The sequence below is a fragment of the Battus philenor genome, unplaced genomic scaffold (genome assembly GCF_028537555.1).
Source record: "Battus philenor isolate CCGP_79_NKW_IND1 unplaced genomic scaffold, ilBatPhil1.0.hap1 SCAF_15, whole genome shotgun sequence".
In the NCBI taxonomy this organism is placed as follows: Eukaryota; Metazoa; Arthropoda; class Insecta; order Lepidoptera; family Papilionidae; genus Battus; species Battus philenor.
The window spans coordinates 6,818,283-6,842,421 of record NW_027181677.1 but is presented as its reverse complement, the minus strand read 5'-3'; the positions used below and the strand labels follow the sequence as shown (position 1 = coordinate 6,842,421).

The 24,139-nt window shown below is 30.4% G+C and overlaps 1 protein-coding gene across 1 annotated transcript; it reads right to left on the bottom strand.

The window, feature by feature from the left end:
• Positions 1–3,783: 3,783 nt before the first annotated feature.
• LOC137918938 (synaptotagmin-15-like) lies at positions 3,784–14,125 on the bottom strand. Its single transcript, XM_068761875.1, has 11 exons — positions 13,969–14,125; positions 12,789–12,980; positions 10,852–11,014; positions 10,072–10,208; positions 7,112–7,200; positions 6,679–6,803; positions 6,093–6,186; positions 5,814–5,981; positions 4,463–4,570; positions 4,010–4,226; positions 3,784–3,932 (listed from the first exon to the last, which is right to left on the bottom strand). Exons 1-11 carry the CDS (start codon positions 14,111–14,113, stop codon positions 3,805–3,807), a joined length of 1,566 nt encoding a protein of 521 aa, XP_068617976.1. The 5' UTR covers positions 14,114–14,125; the 3' UTR covers positions 3,784–3,804.
• Between the last annotated feature and the right edge of the window lie 10,014 nt (positions 14,126–24,139).

Below are 24,139 nucleotides of genomic sequence, written 5' to 3'. Positions count from 1 at the left end.
GATTAGTAATGAGGAGATGTATGAAACAAATGAAAGTTACCGAAATAGCTTACCGAATTGGGAAGTTATAATGACAGTAGGCGGGCCGCTTTTATTAAAAATCTATAGAGGGCCATGGACTTCTGTAAATTACTCTTCAGTTACAACAAATTAAGACTTTTCTAAAAAAAATCAACATTTCTCACTGGTTTAACTTGCGATGTAATAAATTAAAACGGATGAATCAACATTACGATTCGTTAAACACAAACAGAAAAATACACAACAAAATTGGTTTTTGGTTTTACGCAAATAATTTCACGCTTATGCCTCTCAAATGAAAAAACAATTAATTATGAAGTTACACATTCTGTAAAGTAAATGTAATACAGAAAATGTATTTATTTACAAAAATTTAGTTAGCTACTTTATTAATCGTAGGTAAAACGATTTTGATTTGAAAAGGATAGCACAAGATGTGATTTGTTTTAAAAGTTATAAACAATAATATTCATTATTTATTAACAAGTATTATTTTTTTAGAATTATCTATCTTCTCAGTAATAAGATAAGGCAGTAAACTACTTATTTTCTTTATTTCTTTTGAAGTCTTCAATTATTTTGATTGCTATTTGTTAAACGTCATCATTACATATCTATAATGATCAAACTAAAAAGTAAACAAGCCTAAATAATTGTTTTTATAATATTTAATTTCTATGGAAGACAATATTGTTGAGAGCTTGGAAATTTTAATAATGCGGTTTTAAGTTTTTGGTTAAAGGTCTTTTCTGAGCAATCCCGTCAATGTAGCACAAACGTAATGTATACATTTATACAATAGGATCCTAGGTAATGTCTAGGAAGCTGTCAGTTCTAGATTTAAAAAAAGAATGCTTAATATGAATAAATAAATTTTTAAAAGATTTTTGACTTTAGAAATGATGTATTCGCCTTTACTTTATTTCAATATTCATTCAATATGTTATTGTATACTGTTCAAGTAATTTAAGTTTAGCTCATTTTTATACTTTTCTTGCCTCTAAGACATTATATTTGCATATCATTCTGACATTCATTTAAAAATGTATTACATATATGAAATAAAGAATTTTTGAATTCGACCTTGATTGCTGTGTGGCCCAGAATTATTTATTTCAAAAGCCTGTCAGCATAGAATAGTTATGAACAAAGTTTTGATTCCCGGTTGTTAGTTATAATAATAAAGATTTATTACAAGTAATTTGAAAATATAATATTAAATCCATTATACTGTAGACTTCACAGATATTTGCCGTGTAATATTGTGCTCTGTGAACCAAATACGTGCGGTGTTTATAAATGTCATTATATCAGTGGTTCCGTTTTATCCCTCACAGGCTAAAAGCCAATTTACTTCAAAAATATTATCACTAACTTCGTAACATAGTGTAAAAACGTTTTACGTCAAATGTGTTTTGCGATGAGGATTACTACTATTTATAAAAACTTCGTTACATAGTTCGTCACATTCAATGATAATATTTTTGTATAAAATATGTATAACAATAAAGATAAATATCTATTTATATCATTTAAATAATTATTATTTTAACTTTATATCTTAATTTCTCTTAAAGTAAAAAGGTAATCAAGTCTTTAAATAAACAGATATGTCACCATGTCTGATATTTAGAATTAATGCCGTAACTGAGCCATAAAGTAATATTCAATAAGATCATTAAACCTACTATCGTTGAAGACAAGATTGAAGAAACGAAATTACGGTAATAAATGTCCAATAACATCGTTAACTTTGATAAAGTTAGAAAGATTGCAGTAAATAACAGTTTAAATTAGAAATAGTGAGAAAGCAATTCGCGGTTAACTCATCGGAATTTAATTAGTCTACGAATGAAGATGGGCGTTTATGTTTTCTCAACAGTCTTAACTAAATAACAAACTTTGTAAAAGCCTTTCGTAGAACTTATTTCAACGAATATTGATTAGGTGTTTTAATAAGTTTGCGCTCACGAGCTTTTAATACATCCACAGAGTGTTGAGTACAACCACATTTGTGAACTAACAAAACATAGTAACAAGTGAAGACATTAGTAAAAAGAAAACGGTCGAAACGATGTTTGATTTGTGTATAAATTTTCTTTAAAACACAATGAAGTTTAAAATTAAATAAAATAAATAGTTAAAAACTACTCTCCCATACGAGAACAGAACACATTAAAACACCTATCTCTAGCTGTCAAACTTTAAAACAAGTCAAACCCCAAAATAACTTATTTGGACATAATTAAACAAAACAATTTTCTTCGTCATATTTAATAAAATTTTTGTAATGTACGAAATAAGCTATTTATTTTTGTAAGTACCGTAGTTTATTGTAAAGAAATTTCTTCATAAAAATAAGTGGTCCGTCTAAAATAAATTTCATTTGTCTATTTCTATAATGGACTGCGACTGGCCAATAACTATCGACAGTACGTCTTTTAGCTATTTAGTAATCATTTAGTATAGTCAAAAAGAATACGGATATGTAACTTTAATTCAATTTTATAATATCAAATGTTCAGTAATAATGAAATTTAAGAAGGCCATAGATTATTTAAAATTGTTTCGCAAAATAATAATTTACGTCATCTTTTAAGTTAGAGGATTAAGAGAATTAGGTAAATTATATTTACGTTGCATTGTTCTTACAATTTTTTCACTGGTATGATATAAGGGTCTTCCACAAAATAAGTGTCCGAGGATTGATCTAACATGAGATGTAAAATTAGAATGGTGAATGTCAATTTTCAAACATTTTTTTTTTGGAGTTTTTGGAATCTGTTCACACATATTTTTCTAAATCATTTAGAAGTAATATCGAATATAAAACTTATAGAGGATTATCTCTCAAAAATCGAAGCAATTGCTCAATAACATTATTTTCAATAATTTTCAATATTCCAATTATCAGTCTCAAAATTAATAATTGAAAATCTGCTGTGTCAATCAAGTGCTAATTAGTTGAAGTGTCGTTTGTAATTATCTTACTTTTTCATTTTTCACGCATTAATGGCCATTAAAATATGTGATACTGTATTAAATTTAATTTTACGTGTACCTTGCGCGTATATATATTTTTTAGTACTCTGCCAATTATTATTTGAGTAATTTAAAGGGGACAAAGAAATAAAAACACATTATTTCGCCAATTTGGCGTTACACCTTTTTATTCTTGCTTCGTTTTCACAATGATAAATTTTTAATCACTACATATATGTTTATAAGATATTGGTTACTTATTTTATTGATAAGTAATATTACACAAATATGTTTTATATTTAAAATATAAGAATATGTTCGATATAATATTATTTTTAATGGAAAAGCTGGAGCATAGTTACATAAATTTATAAAGATAGTAATATTAAAATAATATTACGTACGTAAATCTTTTGATAAAAAATACACAATATTTAAATAATTATGAATCAGTGTACATACATAACAAAATGGTATATAATGTTATATAAAATATGAAGGATATTTGTATAAATTTGTGATAGTTTATTAAAGTACATCATTCCAAATATTTACAGACGTAAATAAAAATATTTAGTTCTCAAGCTAAGACGGAAATATTTACTGGATTATGTACGTTCTATATTATTTTTTGATACTTTAAAGTGCTCGTAAAAGTTTGGTAGTGGTAAATATTAATTTGAAAATACTTGAAATATACTTATGAATAATAATAATCGTATAATCGATATAAGTATGTTTATAAATTTAACTTTCTTTAGTAATTTTTTAATGCGTTTCAATTTGGCGGGGTTGGCGATTTTAGTTTGTCAGGGGGTGCCAGTGTTTCACTTGCTCCATAGGGCTGGCGAGGGCTGAGTTCCAATGTTGTAGCGCGCGTCCACGTGCGAACATGTACGAGCCTAATACGAATTTCCCTAGCAACCGATCTGCAAAAGAAAAAGAATTTATAATTCTTCCAGGTTACAGTTTAATATTACAGTGAATAACTGATTAAGAAAGCTACCTTTGGCATACACGGAATGCGGCTGAAGAGCCTGCACTGTAACGCAAGTTGTGTGCAATTCGTCAGGTCGTAGTCTAAAGTGAAAGCATTCGGAGATAAGTGTAGCTCCTTCATCCGAGACTTCAACGGCAGCTGTTCGTCTTGCACGGACTCCTCTACAAGCTCGCTCTTGTGTCACACGAGCTACGACTTCTCGTCTTGCAGACGATGGATCCAGCTGACCAGAAAAAAAATATTACTTGCTTGAAAATTTAACTCCAAAAAATTTTGTTTAATTATATTTTTACTCACATCAAATTATTTTAATAAAATTAAATTATTAAATTATACGCAATAAAACGAGACATAATCTCAGGAAAACAAAGTTTTCTTAATCGTTCTCCTTTCCTGAATTAACAAGTACTATTATTACAGCATAAAATTCAGTTTACTTTAATTAAATAAAATCATTACCTTCAAACCGCGAGCTTCAATAACAGTAACCGAAAGCCGATTCAAGTTTTCGTTGTATAACAAAGATACTAATATTTCTCCTAAATCAGATGTTGGTTCTTGCAATTCCTAAAAGAATTAAAACCATTTGTAATACAAAAATAAATAAATTTAAAAGAAATAACCAATGTTTATATTTCGTAAATTAAAACGAAAGAAATCGGAGAAATTATAATTACAAGCGATTTTTTTAATTATTTGCAGTGTTGTGTGCATTATTTAATATTAATGTAAATTACTGTATGCATATCCAAATAGAAAAATTCTTTATCAACATGTAATGACACACATCACTTATTAATGACGAGTTAGTATACGACCTGTTCAGATGAAAAGCCTCAATCCTGAGACTGTATATTTTTTTCGAATTTAAAAATACATATTTAATAAACATTTTATTAGCCTTGAAACGCTAAAAAATCATTTGCAAGGTTAACTATCTTCTACGTAGTCATTTATAGTGTAGTAGCCTTTAGCATACGTGTGCTTTGACAATTTTTAAAAAAAATATATTTTTGAAGATATTTGCAAAATACGCAAAAGGGCTGTAGCCAAGGTGCAATATATAGAAAATATTCGTCAAGATCACTTGTTGCTATTTTACCCTCACAGTCTACATCAATAAATGCGCCTCTGTTATTATTACTCCGACGTTAGACTGGCTGAATGAAACTGGGTCACTTTGTACAAACGGTTCCTATCGCTTGTTGTTTACTGCCGACAGCTCTGGGGCATTTAGTATTTGATACCTTTTGTGAAGTTTTGATCATAAGATAACTGAAGCTAAATACCGAACAATGTCATTGTTTATGTAATAATACTTTAGTGTTTATAAAATTGTTACCACTTTTAAAGAATAAAAAGAGATTATGTGCTTTTAGAACAAGGAATGTTCGACAGCCCCGTTAAGGTCCTCATAAAACGGCTGATGCAGGTGTTTTCATACAGGTCTGATTAAAAATATTTGAGGGAGACAGTAGACTTTCTATGGTTGATATGAATGATGACGATAAATTGTTGTTATTCGCTGTTAATGAGTCGACGCCATAGATACGAGAGAGAGTGAGAGAAAGAGAGGAACGAAAGTAAAGAAGGTGTAAGAGAGAGTGATAGAGAGTGTCGTATTCCACCATGTCAGCTTGGTGTACATTTATGGATATAACATGCGTTTCAGATTTTATCCAGAATTTGCGGTTTTATTATTTGGTTTTCCTACGCGGAATTGTCGAACACTCGTAAATTAAATTCTTACGCCACGCTTGTTTTACACCTACAGATGATTTTCATTGGTTAACAATCAGTCATACGATACCTTCTCTACATCCAGTTTGTATAGTTGAGGCTCTTCATCAGATGCAACACCTTCCAATTCACTTAAAGGCAGAATGATATGTCCAATGAGTTGTTTAAATTTACCAATACGCCCAGCGTCCAGCACGGATAGTTTCAACGTCAAAGATTCCAATTTTCCAGGTGGTATCTAAATCAGTAAAATAAGTGTAAAGAACTGTTTGTTTAACTTTACTTTAAATATAATTAAGAGTAAATAGATTATTACAGCTATAGTATCTCATAAATATATATAGCTTACTTGATAGACAAAAGTCTCATCAAAGAATGGATTGCATGATTTTTTCTTCTGTTTAGTTTGAAGAACCCTCCTTTCGTCAGGCATCAATTGAATTCTAAAAAAATGTTACATGTACTTAATTAAAGTAATAAAAGTATACATCATATTTAGGATTCATTTGTTTATCACAACAAATAATTTTCAGTACTACAATTTCATTAAAATCCCTTTTTAAAAAAGATGTAACACAAGTATGAAATACTAAGCTGTCTAACTTCGACAAACTTTTGATTGTAGAAAGGGTGAGAAGAAGACCACGTAGACGATCTCCTATTCGCTGGATTAATCGAGTTAAGTCAATAACCTGACTCCCTATTACTACTGTTCTGAGGAAATCAGAGAAGAGGATGGCATCTCCATGCCATCGTGAATGTGTCGTGTTTTTCGTTCGTCTCCATGTCACGATGTTTTGAAACGGACACGAACACATTGTTGAAAGGATTAAAAAGTACGAACCGTGTTCTAAAAATGCGCTCTTAATTAGTTATTAACTTAAGAAAAAAAGCAAAAACCTAATAATAATATGTAAAATATTTAAATTACTTACTTTATGTAGGGATCACATGCATTAGCCAGCGCTGGTGTACGAGATGGTAGATGTTTAGCCTTAATGATGTGGATTTGAAACCTTTCCGTTGCTGATTCATATTTTAGCGTGAACCACACACGACCCTATAAAAATTCTCGTACAGAATCGAACAAAAATTTTTACATTGCTAAATTAACTGCTATGTCAAAAAAAATTCAAAATGGCGTCAAGATAGTATAGATAATATAACGACCACAACGTAGAAACCACACCGGATCATCATCATAAATTCCGAAGAAATGAATATTCGAATCTCTTTAATGTTTTATTAACTAACGGTTCCAAAGCAATCAAAAGTTTAAGGTAATTCTGTATTCTTAAGTCACAATACTTGTGCCATAGTAATGTAAATATTACTAGTTGATTTCAATTATACAGAAACAATTTTTACCACATGTCCTTCTGGCCATAGGTGATCAACGTCCAAACAATCGGATTTGTATAGCGCAGGATCCAATACGCCTAATTCTGTTGTATTCGCTGGAACAATAAGTTACTCATTGGTATAAAAATTTACTGAGAAAAAAATTATTATCCATGGAACAAAATGCATATATTTTGTGAGACCTTGCGATGAATGGTCTGGCCATTTGTAAAACGTATGAGGCGGAAACAAAACGGGTGCGGACGATGTTAACGATACCGCATACTAAGTTTTTTTTTAATGAATATATGTATATACTGAATAATAATAAATTTTACAATGCGGTCACGAGACATGTATATATGTGTATACAAGTTTTACTCCCAGTTTGTAATTATGCCGTTTGAGAACATATATAACTGTGATATATAACAATGTATAATATATCACAGTTCTTTTATATACAATTATTTTACAAGCAAGTCGTGGTAGATTCGCTAAGCTATCACAAGTCTCAGTCCTCTACCGCTGTAGACTTGTGATCGTGTGTCGCGAGTTCGATACTATATTTTATATGATTTACACTTTGCGCATTAATTACGTAGGATCGCCACTGCTCATAAATAAATTTCCAGAGGATGGGCAACAGGGTTGTCTGTGAGCCATAATTCCACCACGATCGCCAACCCGTCTACAAGCCGTAACGACTATAGCATATACCCATAAATATCTTTAGGTATGCCTATGTCTATGCCTTGCAGTTGTCGAGTAAGTTGTTGCAGTAGCGACGTTGTTCCTGTCACATAACTAGGAAAATTTTGCTCAAAAAATACATAGGTGTAATACTGGCATATACTTTACAGTAAAAGTAATTTTTTTTGTTAACTTTGTAAATTACAGATACATGGTACTTTCCAGAAATATTTAAATATTTAGATATGTCTCTCGTATCTCCAGCCGTCCAATGTACAGTATATACATAATATTAAAGCTACGTAATGGTATTTTTCCCGAAAGAAACTTCTTTTTAAACTAAATTATTACTTGTATTGCTTTCGTAAGTGGCAATTGTGAACATTACCAATAAAATGTACCTCATTGTGCCACGACTATTTCGCCTGAGTAACTTAAAACCCTGGGTGCTTCCCAATTCTATGAAATAATTATTGTAGCGGCCTTAACCCGAGGTTCTATGAGAAACTAATGCTTAGTAACTGTGAAAAGGTTTATGTGGTAAACATCTAAACATTTGCTGGTCAAGCTACGACATTAAAAAAAAACAAATTCTGCTACTGTTAAAGGTATAATATTAATAAGTTGATCGTATCTTTCCAGGGTGATCAACGACAATTTTTGGAAAAATCGAAAACAATGTAAGACGTTATAAAATAACGACAATGAAACATTTCAAAACCAACAGCTATACAGTATTTTTTATTAAATATCTGTTAAAATACGTTGTAAATGTTTATTAATTAAATATATATGTACCGGATACGTAAGCGAATCACGTAGTAGGTGTGACAATAACACAAAAACAGGTGCGGCGGTACTTAGTTTAATGCATAGGAAAATTACCTTTACAACTCTTATTATAATTCGAAAAGGCACGTTGTAAAAATGATGTTTGCAGAGTGGTTTAGTGAAAATGTCAACGACCTTCCTTGAACTCCAGGACGATAACCTTCATTGTTACACTATCTATGAAATTACTTACGACTATACTATTTTATGCTGTGAACAAGTCATGGAACTCAATTTCAACATGATACAGCTCACTCTGAACAGCGCTATCAATGTTTTCGTTACATCAGTTTCTCTAGTATTTTCGTAAGGCATGTTTCAAACTGAAATACAATAACGCAACCATTTCGTGGTATAAATTAACTTTGCCAATAAAACCATCTAGTCTTAATAAAGTCAAAGTACAAACTTGTCTTAGTTTCATGCAAGAGACTTGACAATATAAAACTTGTGTTCCACTATAAACACACACACTATCTAAATTTATATATAGTAACCTATGTGCATAAGTTTCTACCATTACCACTAAGTTTCTGAAAGGTTAAATATAATTATGCTATAGTTCCTACGTTTTATATATTCATTCAAGTCCACCAATAGACGTCCACTGAAAGGCATAAGCCCCCAAAGGTCGCCACAATAATCGGGCTTTAGCTGCCTGTATCTATAGACTTCCTGCGACTTTAATTATGTCGTCGATTCGCCTAGTGGGAGGTGTTACCCACGCTGCGTCTTCCACGGTTCGTGGTCGCTATTCGAGAACCTTTCGGTGCAACGGCTGTCGGTACGAGTGATGTGCCTTACTTACTGTCACTATAGACGAGAATTTTTTTGAGTTACGTCGGTGACTTTGGTCCATCACGTAATTTTTTATTTGATCTCGCAGCGAAGCATCGAACGTAGCCCTCTCCATTACTCTCCGAGTGACTTTGAGTCTTCTTATAAGGCACGTTATAAGCGACCACGTCTCGGATCTGTGTGTCATCATTGGCAACACACATAAGACAAAAACTGTCTTCAGACATTGAGATATTTTGAACGAGAAGATGTTTTGGAGTTCCTCTACCGCTGGAATTGGATTCTTTGAGAGATTTGTTTACGTTTTATGTACTTACTAATGTATACATATCTCAATATGAACAACATATCAAAGCGTTTTTTCGAGAAAATACTCTATCTGTTATCTATACTATATCTGTTATGAAAATCGCAACACACCAACTATTAAACGTCGACCATTATCATATTAAATATTAGATATTATACTATTATACATACAATACATGAATATCACAAATATGGCTAGTGTATTTTTTCAACTCCTGCGGGAAATCTAATGATTTCTGTCTACAATTATAGTACCGAAACATTATTTTTAAATATAGACTACACAGTACTACAGTAAGACCTGGAGTTATATACGTAAACATACTAATCTTTTAAAAAAATACAGACTGACTCACTGAATGAATTTGATCGGAATTGCGTGGGCGTGGGCGGACACAGTGCGTCCCCAGGCAGACTCCCCGTGCTGACGTCACGCAACTCCCCCAGAGAGGACGACCGAAGCGACGGCAAGGAAAAGTTTACCTCTTTCGTCCTTAAAACGAATAATAATCAGTACCTTTGAAAAAGTGGCGTCGTAATAAAAATATTTAAGTCTTAAAAAAATTTAAAATTTATTAGAAAAGAGCTATGAAACAACAAGTTATTGTTTCGGATAGACTTTGTTAAGCCTCTTCAAAAAGTCAAGACTGACATACATACCTTCATACTTTTTAATTTTCTCCATATGCTACAATAATTTAGTTTAAGTAACAAATATTATATAAGATTATATATTTTAGAAACCGGTTTTATATGTACTATAAAAATTCGACTATTTAAACATACGTATATAATATAAATAATATATGTAGCATATTATAATCAATTCGTTTCACAAGGCTCTTCATTTTTCGATGCGTATTCGAATTACTGGCAAAACAGTAGTATTGTGCCTGTAAGTGCAAATTTTAAAGAAGTACGTCTTAAATTATGAGTGAAAACTTGATATTGACTATCAGTCAAGTGGTTTAGAGTTAATTACGTTTAAATTACTGTGAATTATCTATATCTTAAATTAAATAAACTAATAAATAAATATACATAAACCCATTTACGTATAAGTAAGTGTGACATCTCCACGTGTTAAATTTAATCAAAATAACTTCTTTAGTTTAATCGGCATTGATCATGCTTACGTATAACACGGAGCGGTAACGTCATGCGGCGGGTACACCAAAATCGGAGGTGATGGTACAGGCGAGGGGCTGTTCTTGCGGCGACGTGCCACAAACACACCGGCCATGACGATCAACAACACCAATGCAGCGCTCGCCCCACCGAGTGCGACTAACACCGCCTCTGAACAAATAATGCTAAGAATATAATATGCAGGTGATTGATTATAGATGTAAAAGCTAATGTAATAAAAAGCTATGTAGTAATCGGAAGTTGTGAATAACAATAAAACAGTCGAGAAACAATCGAGTTTTGGATGGCATATATATCAATTATTTATAAGACTATTGTCCGAACATATTCCTTTTAATAAATCAAATTTGTAATGGTCCTCTTCGAGTCCTTTAATTGTTCCAAATTCGATGTCGTACAGTATATCCAAGATGCGGTGATGGGTTGTATCCGGTGCGGTGCTATACAATATAACATTGCGTAATGGTTTGTTTGATAGTGTCTATAATATAATAATATTCAGGCCTTCCCTCTCTGAGGATTATTATTCCTTTAATAAACAAATAGCAATGTGTAAAGCGTACATCTCTTAATGCCGATTAGAGATGACATGGTTTCCTTACGACTACACATTCTCAATCATTCTCGACCTTTTAATAAAAATGGAATAAATTAAGTCTTATTAATATATATGTATATTTAATTATACAGCCAATTTAAATAATTTGTTTTCAGAAAAACTTAACAAAGTGCGCACAGCAATGGAATATTTAATATGACGCCATTAAAAGTTTTATGATATCATTAAACTCCTAGACTCTAGGAAAATAAGTGTGTAATAAAAGACGACACATGAATTACGTAATAAAAGTAATCTTAGTGTAATGGGAAACGTGTTCTTGTTAATATAATTCCACAAATAATATAAAATAAATTGTTTTATTTTTGAGTATAAATATCTAAAATGAATCAAGGTTAAGTTGGCTATTACCACACAAAGGAATAAAATTTTATTTAGAGTTCTGAAATTAAAATTTCTGTGCTATCATAATCCGCAACTTTATCGTACAAAATACTACGTAAAAAATTTTCAAAAAGAGCTTGAAAATTCGTCGCTCCAACACGTTAATTCTATTTATTTCGATTCTGGTCTACGCTTTTCTTATTAGCATATAGAGATTCCACAAACTTGAATGAAATTTTGTTCACAAAAAATATTTGATGTCTTGTTCTTTAAAAACATTAAGATCTTCTTAACTGACTAATAAATTATGTTGATAGATTTATGAATATGAAACCAATTCACCGATATAAAAAAAAATATGGTTACCGTGTGAAACTTTCAAAATATTTTCTTAAATGAGATCTAGTAGCACTTAACATAACTGTTAAGGAGTTAAAAGTAGCAGCGACTGGAAAATCACCCGAACGACTTAGCCACCGGATTATCAACTATCAGCCACATTAAGCGACTAAAACGCCATTATATACAAAAAGTGTTGAAGGAGAAGGAACAGAGATCTGTTACAGTGTTTGCTTATAGTCTGAGACTAATTACAGATAAGTACTAAGAAAAATAAAATTAAATCTACTAATAAATATACTATATTTACCAATTAATAAAAATTTCAAAAATTTTTTTATATTTTGCGCTAGGCACAAAAATGAAAAATATAATGAAAATCCAATGTAACTTTCATTATATTCTTTTGACGAAGCTGTAACGTTAAAATAGAGGTAAACAGTCTTGTTATTATGTTGTGGAATGTAATAAAAGTGAAAATGTTTGCTTTTACGAGTCTGGAAGTCAATAATATACGAGTAAATATGTGCAAGACTACGTGTTATTGCTTTAAGTAAATTATAATTGTATGACCTTAATAATCATGTGCATAAATGTATAACGAAAATAGGTTGTCATTTTTAATCATTTTTATCAACTCACCTCTCAAATTAACAGCATTTGTAAATGAGAACTCGGCTACAGAGCTAGCGGTAGCTGTCTCTACGTACTTCGGTTGAGGTACTTCAGTCTCCGACTGCCCTATCGCTTGTGCGTGTTGTGACGTCAATGGGTCTTCATAGTCAGGTCGATGATCGTAATATTCATCATTTGCGTTATCATCTACGTCATAGCCTAAGAAGGAAAGCAGAATTATTATGTCATTTTACATATTCTTTTGTTCACGTCAGCATCTAAATTCGAACATGTACAGTGACCACATGCTTGCGATACGATATGAATACCAGAAAATCCCAATTTGAAGAAACTAAAATCAGAATAAGCTCCTATGTAATGGCATCTTTCTCTATAAAACTACGAGGGTTCCAAACAAGCATTAATCTTAGAAGATCCCTAGCAAACACAGACAGGTTTATGTTTCCCTGTTATTGTACCTTTTACAATGTTCTTAACACAGTAGTAGACCAAAATTCTGAAACTTTGTTACTTTTTTAAAAATTCTTCACTTTATTATAGATTGTTTTTACAGCTTAATGATGAACTAAAATTTCGTTGTTATTTCAGTCTATAGACGCCCATTGCCAGGCATAGGTCTCTATTAAAAATATCTATGAGGGGATATATCATAATCGCCACGCTTGGCAGGCGGGTTGGTGATTGCAGTGGCATAGTATGGTACACAAAAAACGCTGTTGCCTATCCTCTGGAAACTTGCAAATGAGCAGCGGTAATCTTTTATAATTAGTGTAAAAAATGTGTATTATATAAGACTGTGTCCCAGAAATCGAACCCGCGACCTACGAACGCAAGGCTGTGTTCTTTACCGCAGGGCTACCACTGTTTATGTTTTATGAACTAACATTTATTACATACTTATTCATAAATATTACATGAAAGTGATTTGAATACCGCGAACAGTTTACGTAATATGGAAACTAGAATAAAGTTCTTTTTAATTTTAACAACCCTTAGTTAAAACATCGTGAATTCTATACTCTGTAAACAGATTAATAAATTTAATTTAGAAATTAGAAAAAAAAATGAATCAGATTTTTATATAAATATACATTAAGTTATTTCTATTCTACTTAATTAATTTCCTGTTTATTCTAATCTATTTCTGTGAATTTAAACAAGCTGTATCAATATTATGTGTATTTACCTCCACTGTATGCATCTTCCTTTATAACTTCAATCGGTTCAATCGGCAGTTCATACCAAGGTCTTCTCGAATACACCTTCTTGCTGTTCACGGGACGTTGTTTTCCATCAACGTTCCGATAATTCGGCGGAGACAAATTTAACATCTCTAATCATCTGACGAGACCTACAACGAAAATCAACGTTAACAATTAATAGATAAATTAGTGAAAAATTTAATTACCAGTGGGCACATAGCGTGCACCTCTAGGGCTTTATGGTTCTGCAAGAGCAGGGGAGGGGTAGATGCATTATACATCTATTTAATTTTTAAGTGTATGTTACAATTCCAGCACCTTGCTTTGTAACCAATATTAAATAAATATATGAAGAGATCCGTAGACGAACGAAAGCAACCGACGTAACTATCGCTGAGTTATTCGCAAGGTGTAACATATAGCCGCTGGGGTCTTAAGATTCTAGAGTGGCTAACATGGATAGACGGCCTTTGTTAAGGTCGCCGGAAGACGCTGGATGCTTCAAATCAGTTCTAATGGCAATATATGGTAGAAGCCAATTTTATATATGTATATATATAATATAAGTCGGAATTAAGAAAATCTGGTTGAAAAGATATTAATATCCTTATGAAGTACACAGAGTTGTAATAAATATGTTGTATATTTTCTTAATCATTATTAGCTCTTTTACAATAATAATTGACAAATATGCTCAGCAATGTTTTTATTAATATTATGTGGACAATTTAATATTCACGATTTTTTTCATAGTCAAACGCGAAGTCGTAAATAAGAAGTTTTAAATGTAATGTAACTATTAATATAAATACAAGATACAACTACTACTTGGTTTATGATAAAAATTTTGACCTGACATTTTCGTATTTACCCGAGCTTGAAACAGGTGCTAAAATCAAGCGACTTGGTGAAACTTTTGAAACAACTCACAAAGCGCACACCCACTCTTTCTACTTCGGAACCTCGTGAACTCATGCACTTCGTTATAAATGATACGTGTTAAAACTTATAATTCAATTAAGTTTTGTTATATCGTTTTTAATTTATATTGGACATGAAAGACTCCGCTAATAGGAAATTTACGATGAACGATAAAATAGGTTTGATTTTATATTTAAAAAAAAAAATTATACAAAGGTTAAGGGGATTTTTGTGTGCTTTAAAATATTGATATTTTTAGACAGAGAGATTTGTGTAATAGTTTTAAAAGCGTGAATGTATAGTTCACATGCTGTCAAAAATAATTTTAAAAAAATTTCGTTATAAAATTTATTATCGTTTAATATTGCCCCTGCAGACTTTGTACTCCCAAAAACTATAGCCTGTATCATCCCAGTAGAAAAATAAAAGTATGTTACATATTTCAAAGTGATAACTTTAAACAGGGTAATAAGTGTAAAGTCTTTTTACTGACAAATAAGCTATACATACACAACTTTTAAAGCTTTTATACCTATCAACCTGTATAATAATTAAAAGTGAATATCTGTGACATGAAAAAAATAAGACAATGGGATCAAATTGTACAGTGGCTTATAAACTATTTGTTTAATGTACATTTACCACCTGAAAAGTCATACTAAGTAAACCGTAGTACCATTAAAGTTATCTAATGAAATTTCAAGTTTCTCTTAAAACTTCAGACTCGAGTCACACAGAAAGAAATACACCAAAATGAGTTCTAATTTTTGATACATATTAGAATAACAATACAATAATAAAATTTAATGCGTATAGCTATTTTTGATTATTTTTTTTAAATCTTAGTGATAAATAATTAATAATCCATATTATTAACAAGAAAATCTTTCAACGTTTTAAGTTATGTCTGTTGATATTAATGCTGTTAGCCTGAAGGTTTGTGTAACTTCACCAGAACTAATTTCGCAGAAATGAATAAAAGTTATCATTATCATCGAACTACATAAAATGAAACCAAAAAAACTCAATTTTCAAAGATTATTTTAGAAAATAACTGAGATGGTTATGAGCTAATAGTTTTCTGGGTGGCATTTTACTGATTTCTAGTAAACCTAATGTTGTTTACTAACGTGAAACTCTTAAAATATTCATAAGCTCTCTTCTCTTGTAGTGACAACCCTAAAGGAACTACATAAATAAACATAGCGGAACATAACATTATAATGCTACGCTTAGTTTATACGTAAATTGTGTCCTTTTTTGCGTATGACCTCAAACATGTGTACGTTCGTATATAAATTTATGACGCAGGTTTTTCAGTTTTAGTGGCTTATTAATATATATGTGTTGGAGAATTATACTAAGTAATATTTTTCAAAAAAGTTATATTAACGTGTCTTACAAAATCTTCATGATTACAGAAAAGTTCCAATAAACTGTTTCTAAGAATCTTCTTATGTTCGTCTGACAGAGTTTTGAGAGATCCAAACGCTCCGGAGGTTTAAGCGACAACAGTTTTAATAACCAAACAAGACTAAAAATAATCATCCACCTCGAACAATTATATTTTAACAAGAGAGTGGTTACAAAATATGTTTCAACAATTAAGTTTAAGTCTAATTTTAAAAAAAAAGATGCTTTTTAACACATTTGAATTTTAGTCAAAATTGAAAAGGTTAGAGACTTTAATAAATAAACATATAAATAAAGTTTAACTTGAAACGTCCAAATAACGTTTGCGTAATTTAGTACAAAAGTTTAAAGTTAATAAGTTTTAAAAACACCAATAAAAACAACCACTTAGTTTTAAGACAAAACTTAAGGTGCTGGAGCGTGAGGTTCTTCTGAAAACCGCGTAAGTTTTGCGTACTGGTGAACTACAATAATAAATAACGGGTTATATCTCCTTTGTTGCTTAAATATGCGAAAGTTGTAATACGATAAATTTCTAAAACACATAGGTCGTAATGGTTGAACTTTGTGTAAAATTTATATATATTTTTGATTTATGTTATTTACGTAGACTTTTTTCAATAAAATAAAAATTATAATGTAAATCTAGATATTAATTAAAAATTATTCATTGTAAATCAATGTCAAACCGAAATTGGGTGATGGGATAGACATTGGCTAACTCAAAATATTTCATCGAAATGATCTATTTGTTTAACACACTCGGTTATTATTGGTTCAAGTAATCATTTTCAAAAAGAATTATTTGCTTACGAATCAGGACATTCCATTGTAAACTTTTTACAAAATTGAGAAAAAATTTAAAATGTATTTTTTCCGTAGTCATAGTAATAAAGAAAAATATATTTTTAATGGATATTGTACAATACGCATACGCATATTTTTCATCAAGGAATTTGTACAATTTGAATATACGTAACAAAGATCTTTTAACGAATTTTCAGGGATACAGCTACTGTCTGTCCTATCACCAGATTTTGATTCGACCTTCCATTATAAGAAACTAAACGGTTCAATAAAAACTATACAAATTTCTTAAAAAAATCTATGATAATAGTACTTTCATATTTGTAGAGACTTTATATTTTTTATGAGAATTTCATCAAACATTATTGGATATAAATTTATTCCACACAAAGCTGTGAAACAAATTCTTCTCTGTACGTAAATATTTTAATCACCAATTATACAGACTGATTGCTTAAAAGTGTAAAAGCCTTAAAGGGGGTGAATATATTATGGGAGTGTTCTTTTAACGAAAAATTTCAAAGCTTTTATGCCTACTTTTAGTTGCGCTGTATAAAATTATTACTGAGAATTTTTTTTTTTTTTAGTGGAAATGCAACACGTCAATAACTTCTAGCAGTACAGAATATGCAGGGACAGATATTAAACAGATTAGAATTAATATAAATTTTTAGTAACGCGAATTTTGATAGTATAACAAGAAAAAATGTTTTTTGTTATATTATAATTAAATACTTTAATATTTCTAAAACCGTTGATTTTTGGACAGGCTGGATTGACATATGTGAATGCCTTGACATTCTCACTTTTAAAACATTTCCATCTATGATCAATGACTCTGTAACAGTTTTAATCCATTTTGGATGATTATTATATTATGATAATTATTTGGATAATTTATTTTACGTCTGTATCTTAATCTCGAGATAAATTGCCAAGAGTTCACGGCGAGCGTTGGTAAAATTAAAGAAAGAAATAATTTTGTTCTCATTTGAGATCGTTTAATAAATGTCCGGGCTTATGCCACAAGCCATTTAACTTTTGTAAACGAATAATATTAATGTTCCAAAAACTCTTCTTATTCTAGCAAAAGTTTTTGTTTAATTGGTAAATAATAAAAAATATATTAAAAAATATATAATCTTTAACAAATATATTAAAAAATACACAACGAAAAATCAATTATAACGTTTCTTTTTCATTAAAAAGAAAAATGATTGGTGTTTATTCGTTTCTTGTATTGTTAGGTAAGACAATTAGTAAAGAATAAAATTTGAGTGATGCTATTATTCCTTCTCACTATAAGCACAAAAATGTCTGAGATATTCTGATATTATTATTATATGTAAATTGCTCTTATAAACGATGAAGTATCAATATAGGTATAGTTAATTTCTTTAATAAATAAATGTTAAAAGAATTTTAATTAACCCGTATCATCTACATCTTACTTATATTGTGTTAAGGTAATATTTAATAAATAATCTAAAAGCATTAATCGCAGCGAGCAGAAGTAGCATAGTGGATTCAATACAACTAAACAACAAAAGTATTATAGAATATCGTATAACAAACAGAAAAATTAGACTGAATATATAATTGCAATTAAAAATATTCTTAGAAAAATATTATGACCATAAAAATTGAGAATCTTTTTAAGACATTTATCAAATTATTTCTTTTAATATTTATTTCATAACCGAATATAAGATATTAAACTGAAAAGTTTTCAAATAACAAACCTTATAAGTAAATTGCCTCTTGGTTAAGATCTCAACTTGTTCACAATTTAATGACAACCTTGAAGGCAATTTAAATGTTGAAATATGTCCCGAACAATTCCTTAGTCATAACTGACTGACTGAAATTGGCTATATTTATTTTTTCTACTATTAAATCAAAATCATTTAAACCTTTAAATGTTTTTTGATATACAATATGCAATAATAGGGACTTACATAATTCCTGACGACAGATATCCTAAAGTCTAGCCGATGGTCAAACTACGTGTCTTACATTTATATATACGAGTATTACTATTTAACACTGGGACTCGTTAAGCGATGTCTATCTTTTACTACTTCACTTACAAAATTTTACAATTATAAATTTCTTATATACGGTCTGTACGTCGTGGTCATCATTGTTGTTTCAACCCATAGACATCCACTGCAAGACATAGATCTATGTGGAGGTATACCATAATCGCCACGCTTAGCAGCCAGATTGGTGATCACAGTGTAATTTGGTACACAGTGAACGCTGCTGCCCACCCTCTGAAAACTTATTTGTGAGTAGTAGCAAGCCTATATAATTGATGCACAAAGTGTGAATTAAATAGCATTGGATCCTGAAAATGATCCGCCGCCTATTACTGCATACTGTAGTCCTAGACCGCGGGGCTGGCTACCACTACTTAAGTAATTCAGTACAAGTAACTTTAACCACTACTATTTCATAATAGATAATTGTATGTTTTTGGGCGGACATGAGCTAGAAAAAAAATTAAATGGATTGTTTGGGTAAACAGAGATCATGTTTCACTATTTATTATACTACTGCCTATTGGCAGATATCATCTGTCCGTGATAGAGAAATAAAACATTTCCTTGGTCAAGCAACAGTTTCGTCTCGTCAAGGACATGGTTATTTAATAAGTAATAAAATTTGTTACGTAATCACTAAATTACCATTCACTTATTTATTGTTATTAGACCATTTATTTTAATCATTAATTCATTTTTAAACTATGCGTTTTTTATATTTTATTCACGTAAGAAAATTCGTGCGTTGTAAGGAACGTTTAATTATATGTTATAGCGAAATTGAACATTCAACTTAATGCAAAGGTGACCTCCCCCACAAGCTTTGAATACCACAAGTAACGAAAATAGTAGCGGACCAAATTGATTCAAAACATATTATTAACTTGTCTGGCACTGAATATCCCCACATTTTATTCATACGACCTTTCCTAGTTTATTTTAGATACGAAAATTGGTTCATTTGTATATACATATGGGTCTTACAGTGATATGACTATGTGGTTTATATCGACTATCGTGAATGAATGATTATACACATATATTTAAAACTACAACGTCTATAATTATTATGTGCAAAATTTTGATTGACTGGTAGAGAATGCTTATACGGCATTAAATCAGCTATAACACGATTGTAAAAAGACTGAATAAAGAGAAAGATACATTAATTAAATAAGAAAGATTCACAAACAAAATTTTAATGGCTAAGAAATATTTACTAGACCAGTAATTATTTTTTTACTATTTCTGATTCTTTATTATTTCCGTGGAAAATGCGTTTCAAGTCGGTTTGATGTTCTTATTTATTATCATATTTATGAAATGTATTATACCGTATTTATTTTAACATATATGCTATATACAAATGTTTGTTTGTATACATGTATGTTTGTACACGTTAACTACTTGTTATTTAAAGTTTTACTATTTCCATGTATAGTTGTCTAGAAGAGATTGCTTCGTGTGATAAGCCGCCCGTTGTACTTTTTATTATTATGAAACTATGTATTAACATAGTTAATATGTATTAACTATGTTTTTTCCAGTATATACAATAAAGAATGTTAGAATAATTTTTTTATTAAATATAGTTTATTTTTTATAGATTAATCAGATAGGTATGATACAATTCTTATGAATGATTCTGTCTTTTATAACCGTGTGTGTAAAACATGTAATAAATATAATAGTAATGCTTTACACCTGATGTCTCCAGACAAGCTATAATAAACGTATTCTTAATACCGTTAGAGAGAGTGGGGTCCTAACGACTCTATCGATTTAACCTTTATTTTTAGTTTTCATTGTATAAAACCTTCGGCCGCAATTCTTGGAGTGGCTTATTTATTTCATTAGAACAAAAATAATTAAGGGGTTGGCTCTTATACGAGAAATTTGTAATACAATTTTATTTCAAAAGTAATGGAAAATAATGTATGGTAGTAATGGATAATACACATAGTTAATACATTACAAACAGACCGAATAAATATACAAAGGTATATATTACGTTTAAAAATCAACATTAAAAGCCATAGGACTCAATATCTATCCTACAATGTTTTATGCTTCGGCATTAAAACAAGTTGACTTTTTTTAAAATAAAACATTGTGTCTGATTAAAGACAACATACACAAATTAAATAAAACTCAATCATGCCACCGTGTTATAAAATCTTAGTTTTTCAAGAAAGCTTTCACACGCACTATTAGACTCTTTGAAATTGGTAAAAGAGACTCACCAAAGAAAAAAGTTGACTAGGATTACTCAATATTAATTTATTGTAATTTTTAAAATGCGTGGGGCTAATATAACTGTTCAAATTCTATATATATATTTAGTACACAAGCAAAGTATTTTTTTAATATCTTTTAGTGAAATTAATAGGCAAAAGTGATCTTTCGCAGTAATAACAAACTAACTGGCCACATGGAGATAATATTTGTAAATGCTTGGTAATACAACAATAATAGAAGATAGTGGGAGTGGTAAAGCAGCAATAGAGGACTGATACTTGCGGTGGTATGTCGCGGGATCGATTCCCAGGATACAATCTTATATAATTCACACTTTGTGCAATATCTATATGGGTTTGCCACTGCTAACTAGAAACTTTTTAGAGGATGGGTTGTTCCCAACGTAGCAACACACTGCGATCGCGAACCCGCCTGCCAAGCGTGGTATTTACGGTATATCGCTCCATAGATATCCTTGGAGAAGACCTTTGCCTTTCTATGGGCGTCTATGGACAGAAACGACAACGAATTGTGGAAAAAGCATATTATTTACAATTAATTTAACATTCTTCGAAACATTGAAATATACACCTCTGGCTTCAAAATAACGTAATTCAATTTATTATGAGCATGTTCATTTGTAACCAAGAAGTTATTTTTGTTATTTTGTTTATCAATTTTTTTATTTATGTAATTAAGAAATAAATTAATACTGCATGCACCAAAAAACAAAACAAACGTAAAAATTTGAAGGATCAACTTCTATTCCGTTCACCGTTACGTTATAAGAGATAATTGAAACGTTTATAGAAATATAGCTGGTATATTAAATATGTATGTACGTCCGATGTCTTAGCAGTGTTTTCAAAAATAGTGACGTCATCAATTCTGAAGTCACGAACATTATTTCGGTGATTACCACAGTTTCGGAGAATCTTGCTATATTTGACCGATAACGTTACAAGCTCTTCAATAAGCAACGAGATAACTCTCTCCCTCCTTGCTGTCGGTTCGCTGTTATTTATAACCATCAACAAGCAAGTTATATTTATCAACCCTCTAATGATGAATTTTTAACTATTGGATTTTACAATGTAGTCACATCGACATATATAAATAATAATTTTTGCAGTCTAGAATGTGATATAAAAGCATTAAAATTTTGTAAAATTATTTTATATAAACCTTATACATATAAAACAGTTGTCCTGTTTAATGTCGTTATTTTAAATGTGGGGCGAATAAATCTTTCGCATATTGTGTCTAAAGACAAGACATCTTTTCAAAGTTTATTTCATTTTAACTATAATGTATGTAAAGACACAAAGGTTCTATTTTATCTGTTATCTTTGAAATAAAGTTTCCGGTTTGAAACCGCTTAAAGCCAGTTTCTCCTCTTACTGGCAATAGGTCCATAAAGGTCTCAATTTTTGCAGCTTACGTTGCTTTATTATTCTTTTTTTTAAATAAAATTTAAAAAGTATCGAATTTCATCATTGGATTAATTCATTTTGAAATGAAGAGAAACAAATAAAAATAGCATTAAACAAAATTTTGCGAACTTGCTTCTCTTTTAAAAACATAACCTTTTTAAAGTCAACAAATCTGCCTTTTATAAATAGTGCAGCGAAAAAAAGTTATTACTAGTTTAAATATACTATTTGCAAAAAGTTTTCCGTCGACCTATTATAAAAGAATACAAACGTACGTCCTAATATGAAAATGTTCTTTTCCCTTTAAGAGACTAACGGTATTAGATACTCATTTAAATACTTCGTCGTAAGTTTTTATTGCTATATGTCTTTGTGAATTAAAACGTGAAATAACAAAGAGTTACAACAGGATAAAGTAACTTTGTGGTAAGAAAAATTTACTGTGTAAATCTGAATTAATAATATATAGAAGAAAACTTTTAATTTATTAAAAGACAAATTTTAATGCGTATACCAAGAGATATTGATTATATGATTGTACTGTAAAATACTTTTATAATTTCATTATTATTTGCTTGCGATCTTATTCTTAAAATTCTGATCTGTCGATTTTGCGTTTACAATTAGGCGTACTACGTAAATCAAGCCTTTATTGACAAACATACACATTAATACGTTTTTAATTTATCTTTACATTATTTATAATAGTCAGTTAAGACTAAGAAAAATGATGAAAATCATGTTTCTTCTGTTTTATTTTATATTTAGTTTAGTTTAGTATCCGTTCGTTATAAATATGTTTAGAATTTGATACGTAAATTGATTTCCCTTAATGCTTTAGTTAAACGCTTTCGAAACTCCTTCCCATTCTCATTTAAAAGGTTGAGAAGTCGACGTTTTATTTTTACAATACCACTGCGGCGAAGGAACCGGAGATGTTTGCAATCATTATAATGAGATTTCTTTGCAAATGGAAAAGATGCTGGCGTACGTTGGTAAAATCAGCCCTCTACAAAAGGACTGTATAAATGCGAGTACATTAATCGCAAACATTTTAATACTCAAAAGATAAGTAATGTGTTTCCATCGATTTAATTACGAAAGATTTATTATTTTATTTTTATAAATTTATTTACTAAACTTGAGTTCAATTTACTAATGGACTCTGGGGTTTAAAGGTTCCGGAGTGAATTCCCTAGACCGGCAAGCGAGATGATCAATAATGAGATAATTTCCTTCTAACTGTAATTTCTATGCTAAATTATTTCTAAATGTTATTTTTTATATCCAGGGGAATG